The 21,128-nt window shown below is 35.0% G+C and overlaps 1 protein-coding gene across 1 annotated transcript; it reads right to left on the reverse strand.

Annotated features, from left to right (window-relative positions):
• Positions 1 to 247: 247 nt before the first annotated feature.
• LOC141686048 (uncharacterized) lies at positions 248 to 20,467 on the reverse strand. Its single transcript, XM_074491111.1, has 7 exons — positions 20,238 to 20,467; positions 16,017 to 16,095; positions 15,767 to 15,897; positions 15,231 to 15,301; positions 1,307 to 3,592; positions 1,108 to 1,225; positions 248 to 920 (listed from the first exon to the last, which is right to left on the reverse strand). The coding sequence occupies exons 1-7, from the start codon at positions 20,465 to 20,467 to the stop codon at positions 248 to 250; spliced, it is 3,588 nt and encodes a 1,195-aa protein (XP_074347212.1).
• Between the last annotated feature and the right edge of the window lie 661 nt (positions 20,468 to 21,128).

Below are 21,128 nucleotides of genomic sequence, written 5' to 3' on the forward strand. Positions count from 1 at the left end.
AAATGCATTATAGTAAAACATAAAAAAATAAATAAATAAAGAGCATACAATTATATAGAAATAACGCGAATGTAACAAATGTAAAATGCATTGTAACTATGAAACAACTGAAAATCAAAGACAAATTATCCAGGGTTTAGCAAAAGTACAATTTTAAACATGTCCCAAAAGCATACTTCTGTCTCTCCCAATAATACAAATATCGAAATTAATTAAAAATACATCGACATCCAAATTTAAAATGTAATCATTTTCTAATCCAAATTCCCTCGACATCCTCTCGTTGATTTCCAATACTAGGCTCATCTGCATCATCATTTACATATACTGGGACATTTACTTTAGGGATTTGAGAGTAGAATAGAGGATTTTCCAGTGTTGTGTCCCCTAAATCGTCGTCATTATACACCTCATGGTAATCTCGATTCGTGGAAGTTAATACAACTGACCAGGTAATATCGACTGGATCGTCGACATAGAAAACTTGCTTGACCTGGTCAACCGATACGTACTTATCATTTTTGTGACCTTGTCGACTAAGGTCCACAAGTGTGAAGCCGAGATCATCGACCTTGACACCTCTATCGCTATCTGCCCATCTGCACAAGAACAGCGGAGCCTTAAATGCATGGTAATCCAACTCCCAAATTTCTTCAATAACGCCATAAAATGTCATATCGCTCTCCACGAGATTTAAATCCTTGGCACTACTGACTTGGACAGTCTTAGCAACTAAAGACACGCCGCTGTTTTGGACCACCCGCGCATTACCTCGGTCTTTCATGAAATATCGAACCCCATCAACGAGAAAGCCTTCATAAATCAATACGGAAAAAGACGGTTTACCTGCAAGCCATCTTATCGTTTCAGGAACATCTTCTCTATTCCTTATCATTTCACTGACCTTTTTTTCAAACCAACTAGAAAATAACCGATTGTGCTCTCCGATTAGCCATTACACGGTCTTTTTTTCCCTCGATAGGTTTCTTCTAATAATTCCTTGTGCATCCTAGAAATAGAAGTATTGATAAGGAAATATCATAAATACTCGCTAAAAGAAGATTGAGACAAGGGTTAATTAATTTAACTAAAGTGATGTATGGATACACTTCCGAGTTGTTTTGAAGAACATGTAGGTGTGCCTCATCTCGCTCTTTTTCTTCGACTGACTTTATTATTGCAGGAGATAACGGACCATCAAGTTTGGCTTTGTCCTTCGGAAGACCTGCAGTTGTGCAACTCTACCGAACAAACTCGCTGCAAAATTCTACAGATTCTTCTCCGAGATAGCTTTCAGCTATACAACCTTCCGGATATAAACGGTTTCGCACATAACTTTTCAGTACCTTATTGAACCGTTCAAATAGATACATCCATCTATAAAAAATCGGACCACACAAACGCAATTCTCTAACCAAGTGAACCGTAAGATGTATCATTACATCGAAAAAAGAGGGAGGGAATATTTTCTCCAGCTCGCACAAGGTTAATATTATATCTAACTGTAATTTATCCAATTTTGATACCTCGACAACTTTAGTGCACAAAGAATTGAAAAAGAAACACAGCCTAATGATGCTAAACCGAACATTTTTTGGGAGAATTCCACGAATTGCAACTGGGAGCAGCTGTTGAAGTAGTATGTGACAGTCGTGAGACTTCAGCCCAAATAACTTCATATCAAGCATTGAGACACAATTTTTAATGTTTGATGAATGTCCATAGGGAAGTTTCATTGATGACAATGACTTTAACAATTTTCTTTTTTCTTCCTTTGAAAGAGTATAAGCAGCAGAGGGCAGGTACGTTCTCCGTGCTCCTACTTTTTGTGGAGCCAAATCTGTCCTAATGCCCATTTCAACCATATCAAGTCGGGAGGCCTCGCTGTCTTTAGTTTTAAATTTCATATTTAGGAGTGTCCCAATAAGATTGTCGCACACATTCTTCTCGACGTGCATAATATCGAGACAGTGACGAACATGATGAAACTTCCAATATTCTAACTCAAAGAAAACTGACTTTTTCTTCCATGGACAGTCGACCTTTTTGGACTTCTTTACTGCATTCTCGAAAGAAAATTTAATCCGCTCCTGCTGCCTTAACACCTCTTCTCCAGAAAGGATTTGACGAGCATTTCCTAACTCTTGCTCACCATTAAAAGCCGTCTTTTTCCTCCTATAAGGATGATTCCTAGGTAAATATCGACGATGGCCTTGAAAACACATTTTCTTGGTATGAGGTAAATATTTGGTTACGGTATCATCGCCACAAACTGGACAACACATATAACCCTTGTTGACACAACCAGACAAGTTCCCATAAGTGGGAAAATCATTTATTGTCCACATTAATATTGCCCTCAAAGTGAAAGAAGATTTAGTATTAGCGTCGTACACATCTGGTTCACCTTCTTTCCAGAGCTTTTTGAGATCATCAATAAGTGGTTGCAAAAAGACGTCAATATTATTACCTGGCTCTTGCGGACCAGACACTAATATTGTTAACATCAAGAACTTTCTTTTCATGCACAACCACGGAGGAAGGTTATATGTTGTCAACACTACTGGCCAGCAGCTATACCTATTATTCATGCCATTGTTATGGGGGTTTATACCATCCGCCGCCATGGCTAATCGAAGATTTCTCGGCTCATTACCGAATTCTGGCCATTTATAATCGACATTCTTCCATGAAGGAGAGTCGGCTGGATGACGCATCTGCCCATCTTGACTTCTTTGGTTAGCATGCCAAGTCAGAAGCTCAGCGGTAGAATTCGACTTAAACATCCGTTTAAATCTTGGAATGATTGGAAAATACCATATAACTTTAGCCGGGATGTTAACTCTCACTTTACCATCCTTGCCTAACTTCCAGCGAAATATGTGGCACTTGGGACACTCGACAAAATCAGAATTTACACCTCTATATAGAATGCATTCGTTCGGACATGCATGGATCTTAATATATTCAAGACCTAAATCGGATAGGGTTTTCTTAGCTGTGTATGCATTACTTGGCAAGACGTGATCTTTAGGAAGTAAGGAGCCAACGGAAGAAAGTAAATCCGTAAATGCACTATCACTAATACCAAATCTTGCTTTCCAGTTATGTAACTTGAGCATAGAATCTAATTTACTAGAATCGCTGCCTTCAAACAAAGGTTGCTCGGCATCGGCCAAAAACCTCTTAAACTCCTCTGAATCCTTATCACAATCATCACCCAAGTTACCCCGGTTATTATATGCTGCTTTACAGATATCACCTACCTGTGATGCAGCAAAATTTTCTTCAACTTTCTGTTCAATATTTTCCGAACACGAAGGTGGCATTGTGCTACCAGCCGATGACCTACAGCTAGCTTTAGCTCCATGCCAAATCCAATCGATGTACCCTAAACTAAAACCCTTTTCATATAGATGCCCCCTAATGATTTTTACCGAGAATTTCTTAAAATTGTAGCAACATACACATGGATAGGGTATCATCTTAGGATCCTTACAGTTTTCTTCAGCAAATGTCAAAAACTTTTCAACCCCAATTTCATAGTCTAATGAATCCCTATCTGCAGATATCCATGACTTATCCATATAACCTACCTGATCATAATTTCAAATATTAAATAAAAATTCATAATTTACTAACACCTAATCATTTTCTTGAGTATATAATAAGTACGCATAATTTTATTCGGATAATGACAGTTATTAAATTATCATGGTTACAATTGCCTTCCATAAATTGCATAGTTTATATAAATAAAAAAATTGTAAAGCCCCATATCAACACAAATAGACAATCAAAACAGAAAGAGGATTACTAAAATACATACACATTTTAAAACATACAATCAAAGAAGAAAGAGGATTACAATCATTTTATATAACATTAGCACAAATATATCAACAAAGCCCCATTTCACACAAGTAAAAACAATGCATACATATCAATTCACAAAGATACACAAATTCAGTAATAATCTGACTATAAGACACACACACACCAATTAAAAGTCCCAAAAAATCAAATTTAATTGAAAATACACTTACAAATTAGGGTTCGATTTCGGTGAAACAGAGCTCGATTTATGTAAAACTTGCTTGATTCGGGTTGTATGAACACTTCTCAGGGCTGCATGTCAACCTTCTTGCTCGATCTGTATTAGAGGGTTTAACTTTGTTTTAGGGCTTGTAATGGGTAGAGGTGAAAGAGAGAGGAGAGTGATAGTTGAGAGGTGAGAGACGGAGATGGAGAGAGAGAGAGAGAGAAGCCGGGGAGGGAGAGTGTACCGAGAGAGAGACAGAGGTCGGGGAGGGAGAGCAGTGAGAGAGAAGGGGGGAAATGAATTCTGTTTAACTAAAAATTTCCCCCGTGTTTTTTTAGTTGTTAAGGCAGAACAATTTGTTCCGTGTTTTTTTAATGTTTTAAAAAGCAGTTATATACAACGGTCGGCCATGAAACTGATGTGAATAATGCTGTTTCACATCGGTTTGAGAGCAACTGATGTCCAAAATTGTTTTTACATCGGTTTTTTTTGTAACTGATGTAAAAAGTGTGATGTCTATTCCAGTTTTTCACGTAGTGTGGGAAAGTAGAGATTTACAAACATAACAGCTACACACCTGATAAGTATGCTCCAAGAAAAATCTGTGTTAATTGTGGAAGTGTTAATCATTTGTCTGTTAATTGCAAAATTGCCATGCCTACTTCCATGACTGTACCTCCCTCTTTTCCCAACATGAGTGATATGCCTTCTATGCCTATGAATGCTATGTCTGCACATAATATGAATGCACAATTTGCTAACATACCTTTTGCACCTAATCCTTATTATACTGCATTTAGTATGCCTCAAATGCCACTTAGCATGCCAAACTGGAATAACATGTTTGTAAATAGCATGCCATTTCCTGTTAATCAAAATGTGCATGATAATTATGTTTTAATGAATGGTTTCAAAGGTCCAACTCTGATGACTAAGGATGAATCTGATATCCCCAAGTCAAATGGGATCAAACCTAAGAAATAAAAGAAGAAAGCTAACAAGGCTGGACCCAAGGAAACTTGGGTACCAAAATTAACTTGATTTGATTTTAATGTGTGTAGGGAAACAGAAAGAATCTGTGGTACTTGGATAGTGGTCGTTCAAGACACATGACTGGAGATTCTACCCTGCTCACAGAGTTCAAGGAAAAAGCTATCCCAAGTATTACTTTAGGAGATGACAACAAGGATTATACTGTGGGATTTGGCTTGATTTGAAAAGACAATGTCATCATTGAGGAGGTTGCCTTAGTGGATGGTCTCAAGCACAATTTGTTGAGTATCAGCCAGCTTTGTGATAAAGGCAATTTAGTAACCTTCAATACAGAAGCCTGTGTTGTGACAAACAAGAGGAGCAACAAAGTGGTTCTCACTGGAGTGAGAAAAGGAAATGTGTACCTAGCTGACTTCAACTCATCAAATGCAGAATCTGTTACTTGTCTTCTCAGTAAAGCAAGTCAAGATGAAAGTTGGTTATAGCACAAGAAGCTATCTCATTTAAACTTCAAGACCATGAATGAGCTTGTAAAGAAAGAACTGGTTAGAGGTATTCCTCAAGTGGAGTTTTCTAAGGATGGACTGTGTGATGCTTGCCAAAAGGGAAAGCAAATCAAAGCATCATTCAGAAAGAAGCTTGATTCAACAATTGAAGAACCTTTGCAACTGCTACACATGGATTTATTTGGACCAGTCAATGTGTTGTCCATCTCAAGGAAAAGATTTTGCCTAGTAATTGTAGATAATTTCTCAAAGTTCTCTTGGACATATTTCCTAAAGTCTAAAGATGATGCTAGTGAAATCATCATCAATCACATAAGGCAAGTCAACAATCATCCTGATTTCAAAGTTAGAAGAATCAAGAGTGACAATGGGACTGAGTTCAAGAATTCTGTCATGAGAGCATTTTGTGAAGAGAATGGGATTATGCATGAGTTTTCAGTAGCAAGAACTCCACAACAAAATGGAGTAGTAGAAAGAAAGAACATATCACTTATTGAAACTGCAAGGACAATGCTTGAAGAATCAAAGTTACAAACATACTTCTGGGCTGAAGCTGTAAATACTGCATACTACACTCAGAATATTTCTTTGGTTAATCAAGAAAAATGCATGACTCCCTACCAATTGTTCAAGAACAAGAAGCCAACTCTAAATTTTCTTCATGTCTTTGGATGCAAATGTTATATCTTGAGAAATCAAACTGATCAAAATGGGAAGTTTGATGCTAAGGCAGATGAATGAATTTTTGTTGGATATGTTATTGGTAAAGCATACAGAATTTATAATGTGAGAACCAACATTGTTATGGAATCAATACATGTTGTGTTTGATGATAAAAAGATTGAAGGATAGCAAGATGGAGATTACCATGAGAGCCTCAAATTTGACAATGTGGAGATGGTTAGTGATGACAGTGATGATGAAAGTGATCAAGAAACTACAACTAAGGATAGTGCAGAAAAATATACAACCAATGAAGCTAATAACTCAACATCCATCGAGTTACAACTGCTTCATCCGTCGATAAATAATCTGCATCATCCATCGGGAGACAGTTAGCTTCATCCGTCGGAACTCAAAATACACCATCCGTCGGGTCATCAAAAGAAGCTGAAAGTCAGAATAGATCACTTAAAGAAAGTTCCTCTTTCTCAAATCATAGATTTACGAACTCAGGGGGAGTTTCTAATAATCAAAACTCAATCACACATCAAGACAACAATGAGGCCTCTTCATCTAGAGCTAATCTACCTCAATAAAGAAAATGGATAAAGGATCACTCCTTTGAGCTCATCATTGGTGATGTATCTTCTAGAGTTCAAACAAGGAGAGCAACTCAAGAAGAATGTCTATATAGCAGTCTCCCATCTAAGGAAGAACCAAAGAAGGTAGAAGAAGCTTTGTTGGATCCTGATTAGATTTTAGCTATGCAGGAGGAGCTAAACCATTTTGAAAGGAACAATGTTTGGAAGCTGGTACCCAAGCCTAAAGGAAAGAATCCAATAGACACCAAATAGGTATTCAAAAATAAGATGGATGAAAATGGCATAGTAGTCAGGAACAAAGCTAGAATGGTTGTTAAGGGATACTGTCAATAAGAAGGAATAAATTTTGATGAAACCTTTGCTCCTGTTGCAAGACTTGAAGCCATCAGAATCTTCTTAGCCTATGCAGCCCATGCCAAGGTCTATCAAATGGATGTCAAGAGTGCTTTTCTAAATAAAGATTTGGAGGAGGAAGTCTATGTCAGTCAGCCTCCTGGTTTTGAAGATCCAAATCTACCTGAACATGTATACTATCTTTTAAAAGCACTCTATAGATTGAAGCAAGCACCTAGAGCCTGGTATGACACTTTGTCAAAGTTTCTTTTAGAGAATCACTTCACTAGAGGTACTGTAGACAAAACTTTATTCTTTAGAAATGTTAATGGCTCTAGAATACTTGTTCAAATTTATGTAGATGACATTATTTTTGGCTCTACAGATGAAAAACTTTGCAAAAAGTTTGCCAAATTGATGCAAAGTAAGTATGAAATGATCATGATGGGAGAACTAACTTACTTTCTTGGTTTACAAGTTAAGCAAGTTAGTGATGGAATATTCATTAGTCAAACTAAATATATTTATGATCTTTTAAACAAGTTTGAACTAATAGATTGCACATCTGCAAAAACTCCCATGGTCAGTGCAACTAAACTTGAATTAAACACTACTGAAAAGTCTGTGGATATTTCAAGTTATAGAGGCATGGTTGGCTCACTTCTATACTTAACAGCTAGTAGGCCAGATATAATGTTTGCTACATGTCTTTGTGCTAGATTTCAGGCTGATCCTAGAGAATGTCATTTAATTTCTATTAAGAGAATTTTCAGATATCTCAAAGGTACACCAAAACTTGGCATTTGGTACCCTAGAGATTCAATTTTTGATCTAAATGGTTATTCATATGTAGATTATGCAGGTTGTAGAAGTGATAGAAAAAGTACAACATGAATCTGTCAATTTCTAGGAAACAAGCTTGTGTCCTGGTTCAGTAAAAAGCAAAATTCAGTTTCTACTTCTATAGCAGAAGCTGAATATATTATTGCTGGCAGTTGCTGTGCACAGATTTTATGGATGAAAAACCAATTGATAGACTATGGTCTGCAAGTGGAAAGAATTCCTATTTTCTGTGACAACACAAGTGCAATTGCCATCACTGAGAATCCAGTATAGCATTCAAGAACAAAGCACATAGACATCAAGTACCACTTCATAAGGGAACATGTAATGAATGGTACTATGGAACTATATTTTGTTCCAAGTGAAAAATAGCTTGCAGATATATTTACCAAGCCATTGGATGAATCCACCTTTTCAAGGTTGGTAAGTGAGTTAGGTATGCTTAATTTCTCTTGAATCTTTTCAGAAATTTTGCAAGTTGTACAGCAGCCAGAAATTTAATTGATTTTTCATTCCTCGATGAAGTTTTGGCTAAGTCAAAATTTACATCCCGACGGATGATCATTATCCATCGAGTTCGATCATCCGTCGGAATACAATTTGTTAATAAAATCAATTATTTTTCTGGAATTTTTATAACTCGACGGATAACTGTTTATCCTCATCCGTCGAATTGTCTAAATCCTAGCCGTTAATTTTCTGAACATTATCCATCGAGTATACTTACAGTTTGTAAGCATAACATGGCAGATAATTGATGGAATTTTTACAGTTTATCTTTTTAAACGACTATTTTGGGTAATTTTTATTGGTCACTTTATTTTACTTTATTATTTTTGACAGTTATTTTTGTTTTGGTATAAAAGCATAATTAATTTTCATTTCTTTTCTTTTATCATTCTCAATTCATCTGCTCTACTTCCTTTTTTCTCAAAAGCAATTACCCTCTCTCTCTGCAATTTTTACTCTCTAACAATGGCACCAGTCATCAAAATCATGTCTCAAACTGGCTTCATCTATGAGAAGAACAATTTCACGGCTCTAGTAAACAAGGGGATTCAGCAGTCTGGCGACTACCACAAAATGATGGATTTTGTGCAAGGCTGTAAGCTCAAATATGTCATGCTAGAGTCTCCCGCTATCTACTGTAAGGTTGTGGAGGAAATATGAACGACTGCAGTGTACAACTCAACTGACAAGGCCATCACTTTCACTATTAAAGGTAAGGAATTCTGTGTTAATAGTGACATTGTTAAAGCATGCTTTAGGATTCCTGATAATACTGTCTCTACTCCACACACAGACACTGATATTGTTAACATGTTAAACTCCATGGGTTATGCACTCACCAACTCTAAATTAAGTGAAATTAGGAGATTGGGTCTTAGGAAAAATGGAGTTTCCTGTGTGATGTAGTTACTAAAGTATTTTCTTGAAAAATTAGCAATTTTGATTCTGTTAATATCTCCATGCTCAACATGCTTTACATGCTAGTAACTGATAAATACTTCAATTTTAGTGATCTAGTCTTGTTTAAGTTGGGGTTTAAGTTAGGAGAGCTTAATAAGAGGGGTAAGAGTGTTTATTATGCTAGATTTTTCATGATGCTTGCTAACCACCTCTCTGAGGACATTGTGCTTGAGAATCCAACCAACAAGTTAAACTATTGGGTTCAAGAGAGAAGAATTATTGCAGATTTCAATAGAGTAGATCATCACAAAGAGGTGCCACTCTTCTACTTTCCAGTAATTGAGGCACCTCAGGTAAGTGAGGTAATTTCAACTGCCCCTACTCTTCCAACCTCAAACACTTCTTTGCCTTCTAGTGTAGCAGTGGCATCTGTGTCAATGACCAGACAGATGCCTACCCAAGCTACCAAAACCAAAGTTTTAAAATCAAAGACAAAGAAAGCCCCCTCTGGTGTCTCTCAAAAGATGCCAGTTGTAAAATCCACTAAACACAAAGTGGGGAGTGTGAAGGTGGGAAAGACAGGTGAGGGACAGGGTGAAAATCAAAAAAACTCTAAGGATAAGGATGGTGAGCATAGTGTACCCAAACCAAGCCACACCACAGTTTCCTAACAAACTGTGGTTGTTAATAATGATAAAAGCTCAATTCTAGTTTCATCCTCCCAAAAGGATGTAACTATTGAAACAAGCTCTCAACCAGGAGCACGGAACAAAAGGGGTAGGGACATAAGTTCACCACAAACCTACACAAGAATTAAGAAAACTAAAACCTTTTGGGATGCACAGGGTACACACACAGTGCAAACTGGAGCTAAAGACCCAGTCACTGCACCATCTCAAAGTAAAATTGATATGGCTGTAATAAATGTGGAGTCACAACCAAAATCTGTACAAATTGAAACACCTCAAACACCAAATTCTCCCACACACTCTTTGGATGTTGACATGATTCAAACATCACAGCCATATTCTCTATCTTTAACTCTGTTGGAGAAGCCAAAAATCCATGCAAGTGAGCATCATCTTCTTGATTATTTGTTGGCTCATTTGCCATTCCTTTTGGAGACTGTTGAGACATCTATGCCAAAAATTTCAACAATCTGCACAGAGTCCACAATAGTCTCCACTCCAAACTCATTCATTTCTACTCACTCGATGGATATTGTTCATCCGTCGAGTAGTGATTGTATCCCGACGGATGTGCCTAACAGCAATCATCCGTCGGATAATCAAATTACTAACCCGATGGATATTTCTTATCCGTCGGGTGTCTCTGCACAACTTCAAAGTTCAACTATAGTTACAAGTGCAGATGACTTAGTAATTGTGCAATCACTATTAGGATTGAGGGAAGGTAGTGACTTGAGTGAGAGTCGGGGTTGCTCCCAGGAAAAAGGAGAGAAAAAGAGTGATCTAATGCAGTCCATTTCTTCAGGACTGGCAAAAGTGAGTGTGAGGAGTCCCACCTTAGATGGTGAAGGTGAGGGTGGGGAGCCAAGGTGAGACCTTGATGCAAGAAAAGAGAGATAATGAGAGAAATGCGGGTACAGGAGATATAAGGGTGGGTGTCATTGCAAGTGAGTTAATGAATGTCCAGGATGGTAACAGGGAGGAACTATTTCAGCAAAGTCAAGCTGTTGTAGATTCTACCTTCTTGGATGCTAAGATATTTACTCACCCTGTTCCAGCATAACAACTTCTAGCTAGACAGGGCAATGACAATGCATAAAGGATGCTAAATTTGGTGCACACCACACAGTCCATGCAAAGACCTAAGGATGCCATCACAGTTTTGCCTTCAGCAGCTGGTGATGTTGATTATGAGACTGGTGGTTTAGAAGAATTCTTCGAAGGTAAAGGTGAAGATAGTGAAGAAGAGCCATTGGACATAGGGGGAGAAGTAGGCCCTAGTTCCAGACCAGGTGTGCCATCTTGGGCATTTTCAAAGTAGTGTGATGAACAATACTTCAAGACAACCCTGATTCAACTTATAAATCAGACACATTCTGCTCTTCAAACCACCACAAATGCCAGCACCAAAAAGCTCCTTCAAGCACACCTTGCTTCTCTGCAACTACAACAAATCTAAGGTCTTGAACATACTCAAGATGTCAACTTTATCAAAGGTGATACTGATCAAATGAAAAGGGATATTTCTGAAAGGTTGGACTCTAAACTTCCAGAAGCTACAATGCTTGACATTAAGAGACAACTCAGAAATAATTCTGATCTTGCCACAAAAATAGATGCCTTGGATACAAGAATGACAGTAATGAAAGCCTCTCTCACAGCAATTCATCTCCATCAAGCACAACAAACATACTTGCTTCAGAAACTGGTGGCTGCACAGACCTCCTCCTCTACTCAGCTTGATGATAACAAAAAGGGGGAGAAAGAGAGTTCTAGGAGTGATGGGGAGCAAAAAGTGCTTAACATTCAAGTGAGTTAAGCAATTATGCCAACAATTGCTTTCACAAAGCCACCAGCTAAAGATAACATTGATCTAATAAATAAAGCATCAGTTACTTTGAGAGCAGCTGAGAAGGAGCAGCTTAGTCCAATAAACTGGGAGAAAATTGATGAGGATATTAAAAAAAAAATTGGTCTAGCAAAGAAGCCAGAAAAATCAGTCATTCATCACTCTCAAGTCAGGCAAATTTCTGTGAATGATATGAGCATGAACTATCTGGAAAGAGGCCAGACATCCTGCATCAAATCCCCAAAGGCAGATCTAATTATGAAGCCAAAGGTGAACTACCCAAAGTCTTCACTCAAGAACCCTTTGGACACAGTGTATGAGACACCAAAACCTGATGAGAAGAAACTGTTGTCAAGATCTATTGCATTCTACAAGGATCCAGCTGATTCAGCATTGAAAAGGAGAAATTCCAAGGTTTTCAGAAATGCTAAGGAAATTTGTGTGGTGGCTGGACACCCTCAATTTGCTGAAGCAAAAAGGGAAGAAAAGGCAAGATTGAAGTAAGAAAAGAAGCAAGCTGCTCTAGATGCTAAAAAGCTCAAACAAAAAAAGGAGCAAGCTGTTATCTTGGCCAAGCTGCAAGCTGTGAAATACACACAACAAATTCCTGAACAACCATCTGAAACCACTGGATCTAAGGATCTGAAAATGCAAGAAGAATCAAAGCAGAAAAGAAGGTTTAGATAAAAACTTCACTCCAAGATAAAAGTGAACTTTGATGAAGAAGGATTGGAAGATTAGTTTCCCAAAAAGTCTACTTCTACAACAACTTAAACATCCATGCCCTCTGTGGCATATGAAGAATTCAAGATAGATCCATCCAAGAATTTCCATGATGAACCTATCATTCCAAAGGATGAGTCAATAGACTGGGATAGTCTACCAATTCCTGAACTCAATCTACCTCAATTCATAAAGCCAAAGAAGACAAAGACCAGAGCAGTCAAGAAAGTGAAGCCCTCAACTCTTAGATCCAAGTCCCTAACCAAAGCTCAAACCAAGGTCAACAAGGGAGATATCATGTACATCCGTGACATCAAGGAATTCTCTGATCTAAACCTCTATCTAGATGAACTGGAAGAAGTTAGAGGAATTGATTCTTATAGGAATCTACCTGAAAGGTTAGTATTCAAGTACAAGGGAGGAAAAGAGATACCATGGCCACTTCACAAGATTCTTCAAGAAAGCTAGTATGTACTGATAAAAGTTTATTCATCCTTCAAAAAGAACTTTGGATTCAATGTGACAGCTAGACGATTAGTTCTAAAGAAGATTGAAGAATTGAGGAGTATTAGAGCCAAAGATGCACTCCCAAAGACTTTAATTATTCCTTACACAGGGAGTAGAGTGCATCTAAGGCCCTACTGGCTGATGGAATTCATGGATGATAAGGGAGTTAGAAGATTCTTCAGATTAGAAGACCAGTTGAGCATCTCTAGCAATGAGACTCTTCTGGAAATACAAGAAATGCTAGATCTCTCATAATCTGATGAACTTAAATTCCACAGATAGCTCCAAAATCAAATAGAAGAAAACAACAGGAGGCTGGGAAGAAATCTAGACAATCAAGGAAATAGATCAATTTTCTCAGACTAGAGGAGCACCTTGAAAATGATTGTGAGCAAATCTTTGAACACTTTGTCTTGTAAATTTTTCAGTAAATATTGCAGTACTTTTTAGTTTTATCTACTACCTTTTAAATTTGTATTTTTAGGGTATTTTGTTATCATCAAGTTTCTCTTAATTTATGACTATAAATCTAGTAGGCATAAATTGAGGGAGATTGTTGGGAATATGTTGTGATCTTGATGATTACACTAATAAAACACCATAGTAGATTTAACTGAGTGAAAAATGTAGCACTCGACGGATGATCAGATATAGTCCCGATGGATGACTCAATATAGTCCCGAACGGATGATGATTTGACATCCGTCGAGTGAGTAGCTTATGTAACAATAAGTATTGTAACACATTTCTGTGAACAACTTTGTATAGATCCTGTAGTAGCATATGAGTCATGTTGACTATTATTAGATATGCAGAATAGGCTAATTAATTATAAATATAAGATGTATTGTAATTCTGCATAAGTGAAATGAAGTCAAGTGTCAAATAGCTACCCGACGGATGATCAAAAAAGCTACCTGACGGATGATCAACAAGGCAACCCGATAGATGACAAGCATGTACCCGACGGATGATCAATTCAAATATCTGTTGATAGTGACAAGACAGTCACATGCGTTGGGTGTTTACAAAAGGAATGTGGGAGCCTGTTTAACCGGAAATGAAGAACAAAGAAGCACTACCATTTCCATGCAAGCTAAGAAGATTTTCAAAGATGCTGGAATAGAGTAGTGAAGCAGCATGGAGTTTGACTTGATAGTTTTGTTTTATTATCCTGTCTTATTACCATGTAAACTTGGTGGTATATGAACCAAGTGTAGCTAGTAGAACAAATGACTAAACAAACACTTTTAGAAGAGAAATAGAAAAAGCTTTAACTGTTAACAATATCTCTGTAGTTTGTTTGTTCACTTGTAAAGCAGCTGTGAGACAATTTGGTCTTTACAGAGTTCTTAAATCGAGATATATATCTCTGGTGGATACTTTCAAATCCACCAGAAAGTTTTAAAAGCTTATATTTTTATTACTTTGTGTTTTTAATTCACTTAACTTGTTATTCCGCACCTTGCAAATCAAAACACATATATATACATAGTTTGAATTAGAATATTTTATAGTTCAAGAAAAAGTTTACTAGAGTTACATTCAACCCCCCTTCTGTAATTCTTGCTGCATTGTTAGGGACTAACAAAGTGCATGTTTTAAAATATGCAAGTTAATTGTATATAATATGAGCACACATGAGATAGTTTACAAAATTTTTATAGACATATATAATATCAAGGTACATATATTCAAGTGTTAATCTAATAATATTATTTCTGAAAAAAATAATCTTGTCTGCATGACTCAAACAACTATCAATATCCAGCACATGAGCAATAGCACATGAGCAAAATAAGAACAATATGTATCCATGAAAATGAAATAACCAAAATTCATCATCAAAATAGGCAAAATTACAGCTGTTACATTCTTCTAATTAAGCTACAAGTAAACGTGTAAGATCCAGCACAATTATGAGTTCTCATAATAACCTCCTGGCTCGCATTGAACCCAGCCATATCATGTAAATACCAACGACCATGCTTCTATCAGACATTAGTTAAAAGTTTCACCAAACTAAGAAGAAACATGATCAGTTACATAGTAAACACAACATTTACATACCTTCAAGTGCCCCATCATAGTAACCAAGCAACTCACATGATGCACCTCTTCTTAGATGGCTATTAAATATTCTGTATAGAGACAAGCCATCAGAAAATATTTAGGGTCTAATAAACTTTCTGACCTATGCATAGTTTTATATATCAGCATGATCCACTTTTAGACGTAAGCAAGGTTGGGTAAGTTCTATTATTTTTTCAATTTTCTGCTTTACTATAATATTTTAGTTTGCCTTTCATTGTACTAAGTTTCCTTTTACAATCCAACAAAAAAATGAGTACATATTCAACCTTTTTTATGTAAAGTTATAGCATATATTTATCTTTGACAAGATAGGAAATACTCATTAATAAAACTTCACTGCCTTATATTTTTTTGTAAACATCATTAGTTTACCCTTTCTTTATTTTATAAAAGATTGTGTTGAAGATACTCCCTTAATTCTGATTATAATTTCAGATAGAGTGTCCAAAGATATTTATGGAACACTTTACACACAGAACATACATATATGAGAAGCTCTTAAATCTTAATACATTTGTGTCGCTTCACTAAGAAAAATGCATGCTTCTGAATTTTTAACTGGATTTTCCTTCCCAGGAATGACATCACTCGCCTTAGATTGAACATCTGTCACATGTTCAGAAACATAAACATCTAACACTACCTTACCAAAAATACTATTAATTCATTAAGAACATAAAAAAGTATTTAAAAGTTACATTTTATTTAATTTGACAGCTAGCATCACAAATAATTTGAGTAATTAAAAAAAATGTTACATACCAGAAATTGTCTGCGCTTTCTCAATAGGACCACAAGCTTCTTTGGAACACCTACATTCACACCACACATAAAAAATCCCCTGAAATAGCACAAAGATTTTACAAACACATCTAAAACCCAAAATTCAAAAAAGTGAAAACACGAAAAATCATGAAACCTAATTCAATTTAGGCAGTCGGGATCATTCAGATCGGAAATGGAAGCACAAACGATGGACGGTTATGAAGTCAATTGGTCATTCAGAGTGTAATTAGTGTTTGAAATAGAGGTGGATTGAGAGCATGTTTGGAGGTAGAGAGAGAGAGAGAGAGATTTAGATTTGTGTACTTTGGTGTTTTATGTTTACAGAAGATTAAAGGGGGCTGGGAGGGGGAAAGGGAAGCGGGTAATGAAAACAAAAGAAGGGGGAAATGAAAAGTTGAAGGGGGGAAACCAATTATAACAAGAAAACTGGATAAATAAATATTGTATACTTGTAAAAAATTTATAAATAAATTTAAGAAATTATTTTTATAAAATAGTATAAAATAAATTTGAATGTTTTTAATGTTTTTAATATTTTTAATATGACAAAAGCTAATATATTTTTATATTTGTACGATTGGATTCATGCAAAAATATTTAAAAATTACTTGAATTATTTTACAAAAAATTTGCATTCCCGACATTCAAGTGTAATTTGAATTTTTTTTAATATATCTTAGCATCCGTACATTTAGATCGTCGAAAAAATTATTTCAAAAAATTATTTAGTTTTTCAGAGACGAATCTTGTCTTTAGAGGCTATACATTCATCGAGAAATGGTCTACAATTCGTGTTTTCATTTTTGTTATGATTCAAATTTTAAAATATTACATATTATTTTAATTTTATAACTTTTTTTAAAAAAATTATTTAAATATTTAAGTACTTAAAAATATAAATAATTTATTTATTTAGTGGCATCTTACTCTTTCTAGAACTGCCTCCAATAACTTTATTAAAATTAATTATTTTTAAAAATAAATAATTAAATAATTTTTATTTTATTTAAAAATAAAAAAATGTTTTTTATTAGTCTACGGTAACAATTATGGTTGTGTAATGCAACATCTCTTGCAAGTGTAACATCTTTTGCAACTTGAGTGACATTCACCCTAAAAATATATATTCATTTTATGTAATTTTTTATTTACTTTTAAAATACTTTTATATAAACATTTGTTAAGATCACTAGTTCTGAAATAATAGTTCTTAAACTTCGTTAAATAATAATTTGTGATAGGCAATGGTTTCATAGAAATAATACAAAACTGTTGTACTTGTAGTATTTCTACAACAGTTTAGAACAAATGATTTATAAGACGTTGTATGAGTTTCCGTTCTACAACGGTTAAGTGAGAATAAACTGTCGTGTGTAATCAAACGACGGATTACGTCGTAAAACCCGTTGTTTGATTAATTTTCAGACAATCGTAAACGAGTCTCATATAAATATTAGTCATTTTATCGAATTTTCCTTATAAAATCTTTCAAGATAAATTTGAATTTTTTTTATAATTTGTTTATATGACAAAAATCTATATACTTTAACATCCGTACGGCTGGATCGTTCAAAAAATTATTTAAAAAAAATATTTTGTTGATCGGGAATGAATTTCATTATAGGGAATTGTACTTTTACCGAATTTTCCTTATAAAGTCATATAAGATATGTTTAATTTTTTTTATATGACTAAAATCTATATACTTTAACATCCGTATGGTTGGATCATTCAAAAAATCATTTAAAAAAATATTTTGTTGATCGGGAACGAATTTCATTATAGGGAAAAGTACTTTTACCGAATTTTCCTTATAAAGTCATACAAGAGATGTTTAATTTTTTTTATAATTTTTTCATATGACTAAAATCTATATACTTTAACATTCGTACGGTTGGATCATGTAAAAAATAATTTTGTTATTCGGGAAAGAATCTCGTTGAGGGTAATAGTACTTTTACCGAATTTTCCTTATAAAGTCATGCAAGATAAGTTTAATTTTTTTTATAATTTTTTCATATGACTAAAATCTATATACTTTAACATCCATACGGTTGGATCGTCTAAACAATTATTTTAAAAAATAATTTTGTTATTCGGGAAAGAATCTCGTTGAGGGGAATAGTACTTTTACCGATATTTCCTTATAAAGTCATTCAATATAAGTTTGAATTTCTTTTATAATTTTTTCATATGACTAAAATCTAAATACTTTAACATCCGTATGGTTGGATCATTCAAAAAATCATTTAAAAAATTCATTTTGTTGATCGGGAACGAATCTCATTATAGGGAATAGTACTTTTACCGAATTTTACTTATAAAGTCATGCAAGATAAGTTTTATTTTTTTTTGTAATTTTTCACATGAATAAAATCAATATAATTTAACATTCGTACGGTTAGAACGTCTAAAATATTATTTTAATAAATTATTTTTTTATTTGCGAAAGAAACTCGTTTAGGGTAGTAGTACTTTTACCGAATTCTCCTTATAAGTCATTCAATATTAATTTGATATTTTTTTATAATTTTTTCATATGACTAAAATATATATACTTTAACATCTATACGGTTGGATCGTCTGAAAAATAATTTTTAAAATTTAAGAATTCGATATCACACAACAGTTTTTTTTAAAAAACCGTTGTGTGACACCTTCAGAAAATCAAGGGCTCTTATTGTGCCAACTAAGTGATCTAGGTGAAGTCAATCAATGGGTGAGATTTTTCCAACTAAGTGATCCGGGTGAAATATTTTCCACCAATCCGATGGTGCCACGCTTTCCCATAAATAGACAACGGTTGTTGTCTTGTTAGAACCGTCGTCTGAACCTCATTTAAGAACCATTGTTTGATGTATAATAAGACCAGAATTTTCATAAACACTTGTCTGAAAGGTAAATATCCGGAAGAAAGATTTCTAAATTAACCGTTGTCTCGGGATCGCTTAGACAACAGCTTCATAAACTGTTGTCTTTTTATATTTACAAGACCACGGTTTTTTTAAACCGTTGTTATAGAGTTTGATTACCAACATATTTGAAAAACCGCTGTCTAATATTTTACAACGGTTACTCATCCCGTTGTGTGAAGCATATCAAGACAATAGTTTTAAAAAACCGTTGTGCAAACTCCACTTTTTTGTGATTTTTTTTACAACGGTTCATAAAACCGTTGTATGAACCTTGGATTAAACAATAGTTTTAGGAGGGAAAAATAAAACCGTTGTCTGTCATTTTGGGACAACGGTTCTTTTGTCAACTGTTGTCTAATTAGTGTTGTCTGAAGTTGTTTTTCATGTAGTGCAGATAGCATTGTTTCAATGGCTCTGCAACTGCGAGCGCTGAGAGAGCGGGGTGAGCTATTATACATGGTCCTCGAAAATATAGGGCTCCGAAAATATTAATATATTATATATATTTATATATAAAAATCTCACAATAAACACTAAATAGACTAGATCGAAAGTGTATTTTTGGATGAAGTGAACATTGAAAGTGTTTTAGAAGATCTTGTTATAAAATTATTATAATTCTTGATTATGAAAAACAATAGACCGAACACTTAAACTACACAGCTTTTCTAAAGCTTACTGTATAAAAATCCATGAAAGTACTGATCAATCAAGTTTACAAGATCTTACTCTCATCTCTACTTTCTAGCTACAATATCATTATTCAATTATCTATATTTCTATCAAGTAAGTAAAGAAATGTTGCAACACAGGTCTTATATATCTGTCTCACAAGACCAGACTCTAACAAACTTTACAACTAACTTTTCTAGTGAAAAAAAAGTTTAGCCCTTGTTTGACTTCAGCTTTGACTGCAGAGTTGACTTGAGATGGATAGTCAACATCCCCCCTCAAATTTGGCTGACCATCAGACATCCCAAGTTTGTGCAGCAAAGACTTGAACTGTGTTGATGGCAGAATTTTGGTGAAGACATCCGCGAGTTGTAATGTAGTTGGAACATAATCAAGACTAAGTAACCATTCAATAACTTTGTCCCTAGTAAAATGGATGTTAATCTTAATATATTTTGTTCGTTCATGATGAACGGGATTCTTAGCAATGTGGATGGAACTTTGATTGTCACAATGCAAAGTAATTGGTTTGAGATCACTAACTCCTAGCTCCTCAAGAAGCCGAACAAGCTAAGTTATTTCTGAAGCAGCAGATGACACAGCCCTGTACTCAGCCTCAGATGAACTTTTAGAAACAGTTGCTTGCTTTTTAGATTTCCAGCTGATTGGAGAATTACCAAGTAACATCAGATAGCCAGAAACTGATCTCCTTGTATTAACAGATAAACCCCAATCCGAATCAAAATAAGCAAGTTTGTCAGAAGCTTCTAGGACAATACCTTGACCACCTGTTGAACCAACATACTTGAGAGTATGTATTAAAGCATGAGAGTGTGGCATTCTTGGTTTCTGCAAAAACTGATTCAGATATTGGACAGTGAGGAAAGATCAGGTGGTGTATGAGTTAAAAAATTTAACTTCCCAACCATAAATCTCTAAAATGTTGGATCATCACATAAAGAACCATCATGGGATGTCAATTTCAAATTAATTGGTAATGGACTGACACATTCTTGAATTCTGTTATACCAGCATCATGTAACAGTTCTTTTGTGAATTTCTTCTGAGTCAGTATAATACCAGATGACAAGTAACCAACCTCAATTCCAAGGAAAAAACTAAGCTTACCAAGATCCTTAATACTAAAAGTGATATCTAAATGTTTTTTTTTTAAATTGTGAAGGATATGTAAATCATCTCCAATAAGGATGATATCATCCACATTGTTAGGAGCAACTAATGATATCAAGCAGAAACTATCAGAAGTTCACATCAAAACTTATGTATCAACGGATGATGATGATGTCAATGGATGATGATATTGACGGATGATGATATCAACGGATGATGATATCAACGGATGATGATATTGACAGATGATGTAATCAATAATTGTCACATCAATTGATCTTCGATAAGGAAAAGGAAAAAGAAATTCAAGATGGTGAAGGATTTTATCTCAGAAGCATTGTATAGGTTTTCTTGTTGTTAATAGAATAGG

Source organism: Apium graveolens, chromosome 9 (genome assembly GCF_009905375.1).
Source record: "Apium graveolens cultivar Ventura chromosome 9, ASM990537v1, whole genome shotgun sequence".
NCBI classification, from domain to species: domain Eukaryota; kingdom Viridiplantae; phylum Streptophyta; class Magnoliopsida; order Apiales; family Apiaceae; genus Apium; species Apium graveolens.